Genomic DNA, 16509 nt, shown 5'->3' with positions numbered 1-16509 from the left:
AAGGATGTTCAGATTGTGGATAAACATAGAAAAAGCAGGACATAATTCTAAATGTAGTAATTTTTTAAAAGAACAACCAAAACCAATTCTTGTAACTGACTTCGTGCTACCTAAGTGGATCAAAGATGGAACATACAAAAAGTGTGTATTTTGGGCTATTTACCCTATGATTTCAATGTCCTTTATAGTACTAATTATATCCATTTTAGAGATACAGAACTTGGATCAAAAGATCACCAACTTTCCACTGAGTGCCTACTTCAAGTATAACTATGGAATTGAATTTTAAAAACAGTTTTTCTAAGGATCTTGAACAAAATCACACAAACAAGGAAATTAAGAACAGAATTCAAGCTTCTAAAGACCCTGAGTTTTGTTCTTAATTTCTTTCTTGCATCTTCCCACCGATACAACTTTCTCTACTTCAGATGGCCCATATGCTAGGAGAGTGCTTAGGGACAGAACATCCTGAAAGTGAAATTTTTAAAACTCTGAGTTTCACCGACCGTGTGATTCTTTCAGCTTGCTCCTGCGCTGGGTTCTGGCGTAAAGTACCACCTGCTGGACAACCTCCAGCTGCTCTTCAATTCGGGGAAAATGAAAGTCAGTGCATTCTTGGCAAACTGTGGCGAAATCTAAGGGAGCCAACACAGTTACGAACTTCTAAAGGTGAAGTATCAAGTATTTAGTATTTACTTACAGACAATGAGATCTAGCAGCAAGAGAATACAGCATTCACAAGGATGACTTCTCATACTTGTCCTTTCAATAATTATGTCTTACCAAGTTAGGGGACAACAATTTGGTTTTGATCAGAAACTTAATCTCTCAATCGCCCAGAAGAGTAAACAATTAATAGGCAAGGAGATTTTAATATAAGTCCAAACCTTCTTTAAATAATATATACTTTGATCGTAATCCAGTCCCCAAAAGTGCTAAGAAATATAAGGTTCTTTTATTTATAATAGAAAATAAACTCTATTCAAGCTTCTTTGAAAAAGTTATACATTTGAATATACTTTATATATTAAAATTTTTTAAATAATCATAAAAAATTAATTGTACTAAGAGGGAAAGTAGAATTTTACCTAGCATATTTAAGAAATAGGTTATTTAAAAAAAGAAAGAAAAAAAAGGATAAATGGATGAACTAAAATTCACTGAGTCAGGATCTGCTCCTTTTTGAAAAATACATTTATATCGTTTTTTTTTTTTTTTTTTTTGCGGTACGCGGGCCTCTCACTGTTGTGGCCTCTCCCGTTGCGGAGCACAGGCTCCGGACTCGCAGGCTCAGCTGCCATGGCTCACCGGCCTAGCCTCTCCGTGGCATATGGGATCTTCCCAGAGCAGGGCACGAACCCGTGTCCCCTGCATCGACAGGCGGACTCTCAACCACTGCGCCACCAGGGAAGCCCCTACATTTATATCTTGATTATTCTTTTTGTTATACCTTGATACAAGGATCCTGTAAGAGTATTATCTACAATGTGATAGAATTTTAAGAAAAATGAAACACCCTGAAGCACCCGAGGCCTGCTAAAGTATGAAACAAACCTCAAATGGCAGTGTCTGGGTATGTGTGCTGTTTGGTCTACTTGAATACTGGGGTGACTCAAGCCTTTTTTAAAGTTTTTCACTAATTCCTTTCTTTTTAGAATGGCATTAAATGGAGAACTTTAATGGCATAAATATGCATAATGTTAACTTACCTCTTTTAATACCACTATATGAATTGATTCGGTTATCCACTAGCAACACCAGGCCACAGAGGGACGTGGAGTAAAGCGACAGTGCTGTCTGGAGCCGGTGGAGCTTCACACCGCTTCGGTGGCTCCTCTTGTGCTTACAGAAATCCAGCATATCTGCTCTCAGCAACCTCAGGTTATGCATGGTCTTCAACTGGGCTCCTGGGGGTAGGCAAAAAGCCCAGAAAGATACTTAGACAGCTGCAGAAAGCCAGCTGGGCAGGAGGCAAATCTCTGTGGCAAGAATCCAGTTACATCTGTGCTACGAATAATTAAAATGGGCCTTTTGCAATTTTCTATTTGAATAACTATTAACATTGCATCTTTCTATTTGCAGAGAAATAATACATGAGCTAAAATAGAAAACTTATAGCCAATAAACTATAGGCTTTCTTGAAGCAGAACACAATTTTTAATAAAAAGAACCTGGGTATATTCTACTCACACGCTAGGGATTTTTCTCCTACAGCATTAAAAAAAAGTTTCACAGGTTACAATAAATTGTGACTGCAAAAAATTAATATACTTACCTAAGTGAATGGTAAAACTTTCTTCTAACTTTCTCTGTTCCTCATAAATCCTTCCATTTGCTTCAGCGGATTCTCTGAGCTGACTTGGTTGAACTTTAATTTCCTCACTGAAATTGAAAAAATTATTGATATGCTTTTTTTTCTTTTTTGTATGTTTGTCAAAAACGTTTCCTAAAGGAAAGAAAGCTTTACAGTTAAATGAGATGAAACAGCAGAAAGCAGCACTTAATTTATTCCTAAATTTATCCTTTATCCATGGGGACAAGTAAGATCATTAACACAGGTTGTAAAATTCTTACCTATTCTTTCATTTCTTTGGTTATTTCTTTCAGTAAGTGATGCATATTTTTTTAGTCATTACAGTATCAATAATATGTCATCATTTAATATTTCTTAGTAGCCTAAGAGAATGATTAAATGAAGTGACTAACATTAACATGTTTAAAATGACATTTTAATATATCCTGTATCAGCCTTAGGGCTGGCGAAACTAGAAAATAAGTGAAGTGATAGAAATGAAAATTAAAATGTCAAATAATAAAAAAAGATGTAGTTCGTTTTGATGTATTCATATCCTCTCTTTTTTTTGTTGTTTTACCGTTTCCTGTTTTTTCACCACCAACGGTCTCCCATTAAAGGACTTCTCTCTTTGCTCTACTCTGCCCTTGCGCTTCCGGAAAAGGTTTCCGTGGAGGCGCCAGAACTGTACAACTGCTCAATTCAAATTTCATGGTGAGCTGAAGATGGTGTAAGTCTGGAACAGTCATCCACTCCCCTGACTACATTTTTGGGGTAAATCCAAACAGTCTCATTAGCATCACTGGTTGACTTCATTAGTAAAGATGGCAAATTTAAACCCCAAAGTAAATCCATATAAATTTATATTAATAAAATATCCTCAGCTTAGGACACAGAAAGCCACAAGACAATGATGTTCCCATGCTAACAGCAAGAAAAGCTCAGATTACCTATAAGATCATAACTTTTCTGGAGCTCATCAGAGATTCGAGGTAACAAGGCAACCAAGAAGCTGAATTCTAAAGCGTGACATGCTTTAGAAGGAGAGACAGGACACACAGATAGCTTTCAGTTTGGGCAGAGCACAGCAGAAATAGGTTGCTGTAATGTATGTAAGAGGGTAAGAAAAAATCAGCTAAAATTTTAACAAATTCTTGAAGGTCAAGTATGGGCTAGCATGTCCATTTAGAACAGCTATGAGCTCCAGGCACCGGGGGACTTTGCATATGCTCTTGCAAACTCTTTCCTGTGGGCCTCCACCAGGCGCCTCCAAGAAAACCTTGGGGGCAGGACAAGCGAAGAGACAGCCCACTCGGTGGCACGGGCAGATGTGCTACGAGTGCCCCAAGCCCAAGGCCCAGATCTGCTGGACTCAGGCTAAGACTGAAGCTGGACAAAGACCACAGAGACCCACCTCCCACCCCCGACCAGGAGCCTGGCATCAAGTTACAACAACGTCAGTCTGCTGCTGGCGGGTGGGCAGAGCAACAGCACACACGGGGACCTCCTGCTGTGGCACAGGCCTGCAAAGGCTACTGAAAGCTGAGGGTGGAGCAGGATGACAGAGGAGAACAGTCTAGAAGCCAAAGCCCTACTCTCAATACAAAGTGGCAGCAGTGCACTGCTGTAGAAAATGAAGCCTATGGTGGACTGAAGAGCAGAAACCAAACACAGCCCGACTGCTGACTAAATTTCCATAACCTTCACGTTAACGGCCTGCTCATTTCTGGGCATAAGTACTGTTGACCTCAGTCTTTTCTTTTCTAATACACACAACAGCCAGCATTCAGTTTAAAAAAGAGAGAGAGAAACAGAGAGGGGGAAAGACCCAACAAAGCAAGCGAAAATAAATAAATAAATAACCCACTGTCAAGAGAGAAAGTAATCAACAGAAACAGACTTAGAGATGACCCAGATACTGGGGCTAAAAGGAAGGGACTTTCAAATAACTATGACTAATACGCTGAAAGATTTAGTGTAAAACAACACACAAGGACAGATAAGGAATTTCGGCAAAGAGGGAAGTACTAGAAATAAAACATGTTATCAGTTCGATGATCACAGACGTCAATTCCTTTGACAGGCTCATCAGCCGACCCCCCATCATTTTATGATGCCACCATTACGCTGATGTCAAAACCACATGAAGAAAAAAAAAAAAAAAAAAAAAAAAAAAACCACATGAAGATACTATAAGAAAAACAACGTTACAGACCAACATATATATATTGTGGATGTATTTATTTACTACTTTATAGTGGATATATTTAAATTTACATATAATATATATGAAATAATACATCATAAGTCACATGTATAAGTTGGAACTATAAAATTTCTAGGGCTTCCCTGGTGGCGCAGTGGTTGAGAGTCCGCCTGCCGATGCAGGGGACACGGGTTCGTGCCCCGGTCCGGGAAGATCCCACATGCCGCGGAGCGGCTGGGCCCGTGAGCCATGGCCGCTGAGCCTGCGTGTCCGGAGCCTGTGCTCCGCAACGGGAGAGGCCATGACAGTGAGAGGCCCGCGTACGGCAAAAAAAAAAAAAAAAAAAAATTTCTAGAAGAAAACATAGGAGAAAATCTTTGTGATCTTGAATTAGGCAATGATAACTGAGATAAGAAACAAACCATTTAAAAATTGATAAATTGCACTTAATTAAAATGAAAAACTTTGCTCTTCAAAAGAAACCATTAAGAAAATGAAACAACAAGCCACAGGGTGAGAGAAAATATTTGTAAAACACATATCTGATGATAGACCTGTATCCAGAATGTATAGAGAACTTTCACAACTCAATAATAATAATGGAAAAAAAAAAGAAGAGGTATGGATAGAAGATCAGCACGTGAAAAAATGTTCAATGTTAGTAGCCGTCCGGGAAATGCAAAGTAAAACCACAACGAGACACCACTACAAAACCTACTAGAATTGCTAGATATCAACACCAGGTGCTGATGAGGGTGAGGAGCCCCTGGGACCCTCCCACAGTGGTGCTGGGAGTGCAAGATGGTACAGCCACTTTGGAGAACCAGCATCTTATAAAATTAAGCACACCATGGATTTTACTTCCCATGTTTTCCAGCAATCCCACTCCTAGGTATTTACATAAGAAAATTATAAACATATGTCTATAGAAAGACCAGTATGTGAATGTTAATAGCCGCTTTATTTATAATTGCCGAAATACTTTGAATGTCCGCCACTGAGTGAATGGATAAACAAAGAATAACAGAGCAATAAAAAGGGAAGAACCACTCATAAATGCAACAACATGAATGAGTCTCAAAAGCGTTATGTCAAGTGAAGGAAGCAAGACACAAACTGCTACATACAGTTTGATTCCATTTATATGACATTCTGTAAAAATCAAAATTACAGGGACAGAAATCAGAGCAGGTTGCCACAAGCTGGGCAAGGGGAAGGGGGGTTAATATAAAGGTATAAAAAGGAAATGCTATGTCTTGATTGCAGTGATGGTTTCATGACTAATTAAGTTTGTCAAAACTCATCAAAATGTAAACCTAAAATAAGTGACTTTTACTTTATGTAATTTATCCTTCAATAGACCTGACTTTAAACAAAAGGGCAAAAACGGACATATATACACTACCAAATGTAAAACAGATAGCCAGTGGGAAGCAGCTGCATAGCACAGGGAGATCAGTTCGGTGCTCTGTGATCACCTAGAGGGGTGGGGTAGGGAGGGTGGGAGGGAGACACAAGAGGGAGGAGATATGGGGATATATGTATATGTACAGCTGATTCACTTTGTTATACAGCAGCAACTAACACACCATTGTAAAGCAATTATACTCCAATAAAGATGTTAAAAAAATAAGTAAACAAATAAATTTTTTAAATGGATCAATCTCATACAGGAGTTCTATACGTAGTTATGTTGAAAACAGGTTTCTGCTCCCCAAGGAAATCTCTATCAAAAAGGAAAGCAAGCTAACCCAATCACAGTGAAGATACTCTTTCCCAGGAATATTTGGTTTTTAAAGCAGCAGCAGCTAGAGGCCAGTATTTACACAAAGGAATTGATCCTATAGAATGAATTTCTGAAACTAGAGTAGCAAAGCAGGAGATAATTTTTGTAGCAAGGGGCTTTCTTAGCGTCCATAGGTTGATGACTTCCTACTTTTCTGACCACAGTATAGAGTACGTATTTCACATTGTGGCTCAATGCACACATGAGTAACGTGCTGACAATTTTTTCCCTAGTCTATTCTACTCAGTTCTGTTCCATTTAATTCCATTCCATTTTATTGTCATTTTTAAAAGTCCAATTGGAAAGTAAAGGATCCAGCATGGTCCCTGGCAGACTGCAACCAGCAATTTGAGAAACACCATTGGACCTTATAGTACACAGGTGTTCCCAGCCTGTCTGTCGCCTCACCTGTCCCTTTGTATTGTGTTCAGCACTATTTTCACTTGAAATGAGGGGTACATATATATGTTAGTGTCCAGGAGGTTATCCCATTTCTAATTATAAAAAATTGTTTAAATATTTCTAAGGTGTTGGCCCGGGGAAAACTACAACACAAATGACAGATTATAATAAGAGATGATACAGACTGTGTCAGGTAAATAGTTTAATGATAATCCATCCATCTGCCTGGTTTACACCCATCCCATCAATATTTATTTATATGCCTGTGTCAAGACCTAGACACTTGACAAAGACCTGGGTATACAACAGCAGAAGAACAGACATGGTTTTTGTCTTCAAGGCAAGACAGGTGGGGGAGAATGACATTAGACAAATAAAGGGCAATATCTAAATGTTTATAGCATACACTAGAAGATGCTGGAAACAGGATTATTATACTGTACTAAATATATTCCCAATCGGATATACTTTAGGATTTGAAAGAAGAAATTCTCAAAGGTGAGTACACAGCCAGGAAAGAACAGGCACTGTCGAGCTCTAGGGCAACCCATGAAACACAATGTATTTAGGCCATAAGGCACCACACAAATTGTGGCTTATGGAAAGTCCTCTAGACTGTTTTGGTACCTTGTTCATGCTTCTGTTACTGCACACATCATTCTGTACAGTACTGTTTTATTCACAGGTCAGTGTCTCTAGAATATAAGCTAACATGGGCAGTTATCTTTTTTTTGCTCTTCTGCTTAAAGAGTGCTTGGCATTTAAGGTGCAGTCGACCAGTGTGTATTGCACTGAAAGGAAACCAACTTAAGGAAACAAGAGACAGTGATGGCGGTATTTAGGTATACACACCCACAAGATTTACGGCTAAGTTCTAGCAGGGAAATCACTACTGTAAAACAGCCAGTTACCCGCCCCACCCCGCAAATCATCCACATAAAGTCTATAAAATGAAAGGTGTTACAGGAAGTATAAATTATCTTGAATTTTCACCGGCAACTTAAAACTATCTACAACTAAAAAGGTCCAGTTTTACAATAAATACAAACTATTACTGACAATGACCTTCATCTAATAAAAACAACACCCGATTAATACCTGAGAGAGCTGTTTTGGGGGTTTTTTAGGTCTTGATGAAGTTTCATCACCCATTCCTGATACTCTTGCTTTTGAATGGCAGTCGACTGTTTTAATTCATTGGACCATTTATTTTCCAAGTCCTAAAAAGAGACAGTACACTGACTAACTACTTCTTTTACAAAAATAAATAAGTGGAAAATGCAATCCAAACGTCATTATACTTCACTCACCTGCTGGGATTCGAAATGCTGAGCAGCCAGTGAATTTACATCTTGATCTGTCAGTGATTTTCCCAGTTCCTGCATCACTTTTTCCATTTCAATGCCTTGTCTGAACCATAAATAAAGCAGATCAGATGTATTCATCAAATTTTTAACACAACCACTCTGGATTTATTGAACCACCTCTACAAAGTCAAAAGAAAATTTTTGCTTTCTAGGACTATGTCCAGTTAGGGCAACTATATTACCTGGAAGGCACTTTGAAGCCTTGCCAATGGAGCTGTGGAAATAATGATGATAATGTCATATAACATCAACAACGTCATTCGTGCAGTTAAACTGGAATCTAAGTTTAGTGCACAAATGAAAGCATTCAAAATCTAGGTGATCTTTCAACTTCCACGGCTAATATTTAAGAGGCTGCAGATTTACACTAAGAAGATACTCTGCAATTCCAGCTTAAATACATTTTCTGTTTATTTGAACATGAGTTAAAGTGACTTCAAAAGGTACTTTATATTATAACCAGAAGCTGCCAGTTAGGTTCTAAGAATCAAGCTGGTATTAAGTCACAGGGTTCCCTTTTTAGAGGAATATGAAATACATTCTGAAGATACATTTTAGTCTTCTTCATTTATCCAAATAAACATGCAGAAATTAAGAATGGTTTTCTCTACGGGAAAAACTAATCAGTGGTGTTAGAAGTTCAGATAATGGTTATTTACGGGGGAAATGGGTGGTGACTGCCGGATGGGCAGGAGGGAGCCTTCTGTAGGGCTGGAAATCATTTCTTGATCTGGGAGATGAGCACATGGGTGCACTTACTTTGTGAAAATGTACGGAGCTGTACACCTATTGTTTATTGCCTTTTCTGTATGTGTATTATATTTTAGTAAGCTCATTAAAATTATCTTCTAATAAAAATGTATTTAAAAAATTTGTTCTGAAACATATTTCAAACAAACTTGTAAACAACGAAACACAGACATGAACTAAAAGGATTTTACTATCATTCTAGTCAATTTAAGTAAATTGCTCTTAAAAGAGAACTTATACTTATTTATAACAACTGATTAAGATACTTACATGTATATGATAAATGAAACTCATTCATATGTTATACTTCTATACATTTCTATGTATACCTTCTAGTATTAAATATTCAATATCACTTAATTCCTACTTAACTATAAGTGGGCAGGTGACCCCATTAATTTTTTAATAACTACTAGAGGTCAGGTGAAGGATGTGCTTGCAAGTAAGATTGTTATTTAAAACAGAAATAACTACTAAGCATTAATAAATATAAACTTCGATACAAATATATTAATATTTTATATTACACATGTTCCCTCTAGTGGATAAAGAGTATCATTGCCACTTTTAAGTTTCAAAGAAATATCTTGAATCTGATTTGCTAAAAGAAGCAAATTTCCAGTGAGGAAAAAGAAGACCAATAAATAAAAATTCAACAAATAAAATGTCACAAACATTTATTTCACCCTAAATGTTTTAAAAGTGCAAATAGTTAATGATACAATATATTTTTTCTATGATTAAGATCAAAGAAAATTTTATTATTTTTCAGATGAAATACTATCTATTGGCTCAGTATGTCTGGTGGGGTGATTCTGACAACTTGTATATTATCTCGAACAAACTTAGGGAAGAAGATCATTATAACTATTGATGCTGTACTGAGAAAAGTTATTTTAAAAATGTAAAATGGAATTAAAATGAAAGGAGAAATGAGAAAAGGTGTCACTTCTGCTCATGACTTAGATAAATGAATTAAGCACCAAAATTGTGGGTGAACTTCCATCAATGAACTCCAACTCACCTTTAGTTATACTGTTCACCTTTGCAAAAAATATTACCTACCTTAAAGGGAACATAGCTTATTTTTATTTTTTAAGCTACCAGTTTGGACTTGTGAAAAAGAAACTATAAAACTGTTCTTAAAATAAATGTATTCAAATAACGTTTATACGTTTAGGTGGGAAAAAGCAAAGCCCCATCAAGAAGTCTGGCCAAAGGACATTTCAAAAAATAACATAGGGCTTCCCTTGTGGCGCAGTGGTTGAGAGTCCGCCTGCCGATGCAGGGGACACGGGTTCGTGCCCCGGTCCGGGAAGATCCCACATGCCGCGGAGCAGCTGGGTCCGTGACCCATGGCCGCTGAGCCTGTGCGTCCGGAGCCTGTGCTCCGCAACGGGAGAGGCCACAACAGTGAGAGGCCCGCGTACCACAAAAAAAAAAAAAAAAAAAAAACATAAACCAAAACAAACCCCGATGAAAAACCGTTCCACGACAGAAAATGTATATGAAGTACCAGTAAATGCAGATAATTAGTATGTTAATTCAGATTCCCCAAAACTGAAGAGTTTTGTGGAATGAGAATCTTCTTCCAATTTAGAAAAAAAACAATTGTAGAATATTGATGGCCAGAGATGAAATTTTCTGGGAGGTGGAGTGAGCAGGCAGCAAAGTCGACCACAGTTTAGAGCAGCTCACCAGCTGAATGAAAGCAGGAGTGATGGCTACTGACATGAACTACAGAGAGCCAGGCTGGGCATTTTCTAATACACCTAGATGGGCAGAATGAGTGCAGTCCCAGAAGACCTGAGATCCAAGGACAGATTCAGAATGAGATGAAGATTATATTATTTGAAGCCCTGGTAGCAAAAATCAAACAAATGTAGTTCAACAGAAGGTAATTCATTATTGTTAGGTAATTATACTCTTACATATTTAAAAAAATCTAATCTCTATTTCATTCTTAAAGTATGTTCACGATATTATTGTCTACATAATAAAGAACTAGAAGAAAATCAAATTTTTGGCTCAGTAAAATGGGGATGATAACAGTAGGATTGTGCTAAGAGATCAAGTGAGACAGGGCATCGGTTATGGACTGCATGTTTGTATCTCCCCAGAATTCATATGTTGAAACCCTAACCCTCAATGCAATGGTATCCGGAGGTGGGGCCTTTGGGAGGTAAGTAGGTTTAGGTGAGCTCAAGAGGTTGGAGCCGTCCTGATGGAATTAGTGCCTAGAAGAAGAGGTGATACAGCTGTCTGTCTACGAGCAACACACCAGGAGCCCGCACTGAGGAAACGCCATGTGAGCGACATTAAGAAGGCACGGTCTGCAAGCCAGGCAGCGGGTCCTCAGCAGACACGGAGTCTGCTGGCACCTTGATCTCGGACTACCCAGCCTCCAGACGGTGAGAAATCAATTTCTGTTGTTTAAGCCACCCAGTCTGTGGTATTTTTTTTTCCCAACAGCAGCCTGAACTAAGACAGCATCCAAAGCACTTTGCACAGTGCCTGGAACAAAGCAGACCTTCAAAAGAGGTGAGCTATTCCTCTTATTAGAACTAAGAATAGATAAGACCACCGTAATTGTTTAGGTAAATCACTGGAGAAGTTCTATAAACCTATGAGGACCTCATCTTCCCAGATGAAATGACAGATTTAAACGCATAAGAAAATTAATTTCTAAGGTTAAAGATTCTTTTTATTCTATTCTTCCATTTTATAACAAAATGAGAACAAGCTGTTCTGCAGCCCATCAACATTTGATGACGTAACATTTAATTATGATAATGCAAGAACTCTGAAATACCTCTCTCGTAATTTTTTCAGCTCCACATCTCTTTCGCCAATCAGTTCTGAGATACTAACAAAGTAATTGTGTTCCAAATTTAGGAGAGTTTCAGAGGCAGGAGAATGGATTAGGTCATGGTACACGTCTGCGAAGTCTTCATCCCAGCTGGGCTCCTCGGGTCTTGCATGCTCTAATGTGGTCTACGAGATGAGACACGAACAGTCTTAAATCCTGATGTAGTATTTTTATTTAACACACTACTAGAGAAGTGCATATATTATGATTCCATTTCTGTACATCAAAGGACAGAAAGACCCTCCATCTATATATGTGTATATAGGTTACATAGGATTATCTGAATATACAAAAAAATACAGAAAGATGTCAACTAAGTTGTTAATGTGGGTTACCTGGAGGCAGGGGTAAGGGGAAGGCGTTAATGTGGAGGAAGAAATAGGAAGTGCCCACAATAAAAATTAAAAAAAAGTGGTGAGTAGGCTGAGATCCCATTTCTGTGAAACCCAAACACGCTCAAAGGGGCTGTTTTGGCAGAGTGGGACTTCTGAAGACCTTTACTTTGTATTCTAAGGTGCTGCATACAGAATAACTTGCATATATTAATTATATAATCAGAAGGGGCTTTCCATTATTAATATATTGCTACGAAAGGTTTTGTAGGCTATATATTTAGAGAATGAGGTTACCTATGCAATAACACTGACCTTGAAAACCCAATTCATGCACAGGATTTTATATCAAGATGTGCATTTGCAATTTTCTTACTCTGAACTTTGCAAGTATTGTTTTCTTTATAAAATGTAAGCATGTTTTAAAGTGTATGAAAACAGTAGCTATCAAAATGATAAAGGGGCTGAGTAAACACCAATAAACAAGAAAAAGAGAAACATGCAGAGAGGCAGAATGGAGATACCCCAAGCACACACACAAATCCATCCAGGGGACAGACGCCTGTCCCCAGACGTGCGCCGTGCCAGCACATCTGACACACACAGTGCTCTCCAGGGGAGGAAACTGGCATGCTGGCAAGTCCCCTGTCAAAGGTCATACAATTTAAAGGCAAAAGTGGAAATATTTTTTCTATTATTGATCTTTGCAGACAGACATCTATAAAAAAGAATCATCTAAATTCTTCCCTTTTCAAAGTGAAAATGTCAAAAACTGGAATCTGTGACAGGACTAAGTAATAATTTACCTTAAATAAAACAAATGGATAAATGACAGAAACAGGTATTTTGAACTGGGTCAATAGGGTAAACTTTTCCCCTTGTTTCCTTTCACTTATACTTCATCGGCTGCCAGATCAGGAGAGAAGAGTTTCAGAAGACCAGCTGAATCTAGAAGGCGGATTTCATCTACCCCACGCCTCTGAAAACCCGAACCCGCATTCTCGTAACTGCTCTACATCTCTAGACCCCGGCACTGCTCTAGAAATGATAACCAGCCCATGTGACTTAAGCCTTGTTCCAAATTCACATCAGGCTCGGGCTGAAGTTTTGCAGGAAGGAGCCAGGGCCAAATCACGGGGATCTGCTGGGCCCTACGTAACACCAGACATTTGGAAACCCCATGAACCAGGTCTGCTCACTACATAATTTTCAGCATCAATTTAAAACCCAGCCTAGAGGGAGCCTTGTGAATAGGCAGAAGCTACCTACACGAGAAGCACTGAACGGAGTTCTTATTTGACCTAATTCGCGCCATATTCCCTCAGGAGAGGTGACCCTAAAAAGGGGACTGTGACAGCCGAGAGGAATGGGCACTGAGTAAGGGCCTGTGGAGAAACTACTCCACATCCAGGCCCATCTGGACTTCTCTGTCTCCTCCATCACTATACTTTAAAAACAAACAAACAAAATCACAGGAAAAGGGATCAGATTTGCAGTTAACTGAGGCTGGGGATGGGGGAAGGGGAAACTGGATGACTACAATCAAAAGATGCAAACTTCCAGTTATAATAAGTACGAGGCATGTAATGTACAATGTAATAAATATAATTAACACTGCCTTAGGGTATATATGAAAGTTGTTGAGAGTAAATCCTAAGCGTTCTCCGCACAAAAAAAGTATTTCATTTTCTATTTCTTTAATTTTGTATCTATGTGAGAGGATGGATGTTCACTAAATTTGTGATAATCACTTTGTGATGTGTGTAAATCAAAGCACTATGCTGTATGCCTCAAGCTTACACGATGTTGCACGTCAGCTACATCTCAATAAAGCTGTAAGGAAAGAAATCTTCATCAAAGTTCAGAATATCCTCAAAATTTACAATGTGATCTATTTTTTTTTACCTCCGCATAAGCTTTGGCCCAGGTACTTGCCAGCTGATGTAAATCTACTTCACCTGACTTCACAGCTTCCAGGGCTGCTTCAGCATCTCTGTCATAATCTTTGAGGGATTCTTCTTCGATAAACTGGCTCAGAGCTTCTTTTAAGTCTGTAACAGGGACAACAAATACCATTGTCAGTACACATAAAGAGGGAACATTTTACCTGGCTAAGCATTCCAATGTCTAACTAAAATAGTGTCTTAACAGAATGAGAATACCCTTAACCCTTAAGAGAGTGTCAAACTAAAATAAAATCAGCTTAGGGGATCATTTAACTAACCTCACAATTATTCTTCTTTACAATCACAGGTTATTGAATGGTCAAAATTCTTAACTCTGATATACAACCCTGATACTAATTTAAAATGTTGGGACTTCCCTGGCCGTCCAGTGGTTAAGCCTTCCAATGCAGGGGGTGTGGGTTAATCCCTGGTTGGGGAGCTAAGATCCCACATTACTCACGGCCAAAAAACCAAAACATAAAACAGAAGCAATAATGTAACAAATTCAATAAGACTTTAAAAATGGTCCACATCAAAAACAAATCTTAAAAAAAATTTTAAATGTTAATTTCTTAAGCCTGATTCTTTATCTGAAAGTGAGTAGGGAAAAGCACATAAAGACCTCCTACAGATTTAGAGCGGCTAAAGGTTTCTGTATTTAAATGAGTTTCCTATTTAACTTTCAAGGGTATATATTGTAACAGTCTTTGAATCTGAGAGAGAAATTTAGTGATTAGCATATTAAAACTGATTTATTTCAGATGACCTACAATTCCAACTATTCAGAGACTGCTTTGAGGATATAAGAAGACCATGGCTTTCATCTTGGGCCCTTGCTCCCTCACTCTCTTAGGTTGCTGGCCCTGGTGGAGGCCAGCTGCAGGTCCTGAGGTGACCCTATGAAGAGGCCCACATGACAAGGCCTGACGACAACCTCACAAGGGATCTTGGAAACAATCCTGTCAGTAGAGCCTTCAGATGAGACTGTAGCCCTGACTGATGGTATGGCTGCAACCCCATGAGAAACCCTGAGTCAGAGGCACCCGGCTAGGTTGCACCTGCATCCCTGAACGACAGTAACGGTAAGGACGAGATAATACATATTTGTTGCTTTATGCCGCTTTAAAGAAAAAAAAAAAGACTGACTGAAGAGCACTGGCATAGAAACCAGGACACCTGGGTTCTGGTCTTGGCTCTGTCATTATATAACTTTGGACCAGAGGTTCTCGGGCATTAAGATGCATCAGAGTTCCCTGAAGAGCTTACTGGAACAGACTGCTGCATGCACTCCCAGAGTTCCTGATTCAAAGGGAATTGGGTGGAGCCTGCCCAATAATCCACATTTCTAACAAGTTCTCAAGTGATACTGTAGCTGCTGATCAGGGAACAATTTTTGAGAATCATTGCGTTGGGCAAATAATTTAACCTTTCTAGGTACCAGTTTCCTTATCTGTACAGTGAGATTGTGCTGGAAAGTTTCTACGTTCCCTTGTAGCTTCGACCTTCTATGATCCAACATATTCTCAATTAAAACATTTTCCCTCATCTGTAGACAGAACACAGACCTTTTAACGTGGTTTAATACACACTTTATTAATGACTTTATGGAATTAATTTAGGTGAGCAAAGATTGTTGAAAGACAGGTACCCCTTCTCTCCCATGACATCTCAGGAATTGAGGACCGAATCATTAAAAGGGCAACGCATCTAGCACATAGCTAGTGACAGCTGACACACCTTATGAATCCATCCAACTACATTAAGAGGTTAAGAGTTCTAATCCAGACTCTGTAACTTTTCATATTTAATTTAAATTTAATTTTTATACTAAAATGCCTAATAAACAATTACAAGGGATACAGAAAAAAACACTCCATAAAACAAAGGTCTGGGGAACCTTTTTATTCTTGAAAGCTTCACATTTTGTGGTTGTTTCCAATGCTTCTTAGGTTTATGTTTTCTAATATAAGACTTCTAATGACAGAGACTATAGGAAAATAACGAAGTGATATTTTCAAAGAAATCAATCCTCACCTTTTTCTATAAAGCATGGTAAATCATGCAGCAGCATCAGACGGCCATGTAAATGACTGGCATTCTCTTGAACAGGAAATTTGAGAGGCACCCTCAGTTCTAAGCACTGACTTCCCACTTTGAATTCATACACAAATTCCCTCTCTCTGTTGCAGAACCTTTCTCTGTTTTTCTTCATCTTCTTTGGCAGGATTTCTATAGCACTAACAACAACAAAAAAACTCAGCGGGTTATAAGTCCATTTAAAAAAACCACGATGTTTCATTATTGCTGTTCCACTTCTAAGATGTTCCCCCACTCAGGTTTTATTTGTGTGACTCTGAGCTGATTATTCTATTTCCCTACGTTTATCCCTGCATTTTCATCTTCATGATGAAAACAAAATGCTTCTTTTTTTAAGGAAAAGGTTCTTCTAAACTTCATTTAAGAAAAAAATTATGCCCACAAAATACTTAGCATTCCTAGGCAGAGTTCTCAGGAACAGGTAAGGATCATGGAGAGAAGAACAGAGAGGATTCTTAGGA

General features: G+C 38.5%; 1 protein-coding gene across 2 annotated transcripts in view; it reads right to left on the bottom strand.

Moving 5' to 3' along the window:
- FERRY3 (FERRY endosomal RAB5 effector complex subunit 3) overlaps positions 1-16181 on the bottom strand; it is a 36123-nt gene extending 19942 nt beyond the window's left edge. Inside the window, exons 1-8 of one of the 2 annotated variants that reach the window (XM_065887647.1) lie at positions 15986-16181; positions 13911-14056; positions 11617-11798; positions 7998-8097; positions 7786-7907; positions 2276-2382; positions 1710-1907; positions 507-635 (exon numbers count right to left, since the gene is read on the bottom strand). In XM_065887647.1, the coding sequence (XP_065743719.1) occupies positions 507-635; positions 1710-1907; positions 2276-2382; positions 7786-7907; positions 7998-8097; positions 11617-11798; positions 13911-14056; positions 15986-16163 (1162 nt within the window). In that variant the 5' untranslated portion in view covers positions 16164-16181. The remainder of the gene's footprint in view (positions 1-506; positions 636-1709; positions 1908-2275; positions 2383-7785; positions 7908-7997; positions 8098-11616; positions 11799-13910; positions 14057-15985) is intronic. The other variant, XM_065887646.1, reaches the window with a different exon arrangement.
- Between the last annotated feature and the right edge of the window lie 328 nt (positions 16182-16509).

This window comes from Phocoena phocoena, chromosome 11, assembly GCF_963924675.1.
Source record: "Phocoena phocoena chromosome 11, mPhoPho1.1, whole genome shotgun sequence".
In the NCBI taxonomy this organism is placed as follows: Eukaryota; Metazoa; Chordata; class Mammalia; order Artiodactyla; family Phocoenidae; genus Phocoena; species Phocoena phocoena.
This window is presented reverse-complemented; position numbering and strand designations above follow the sequence as displayed.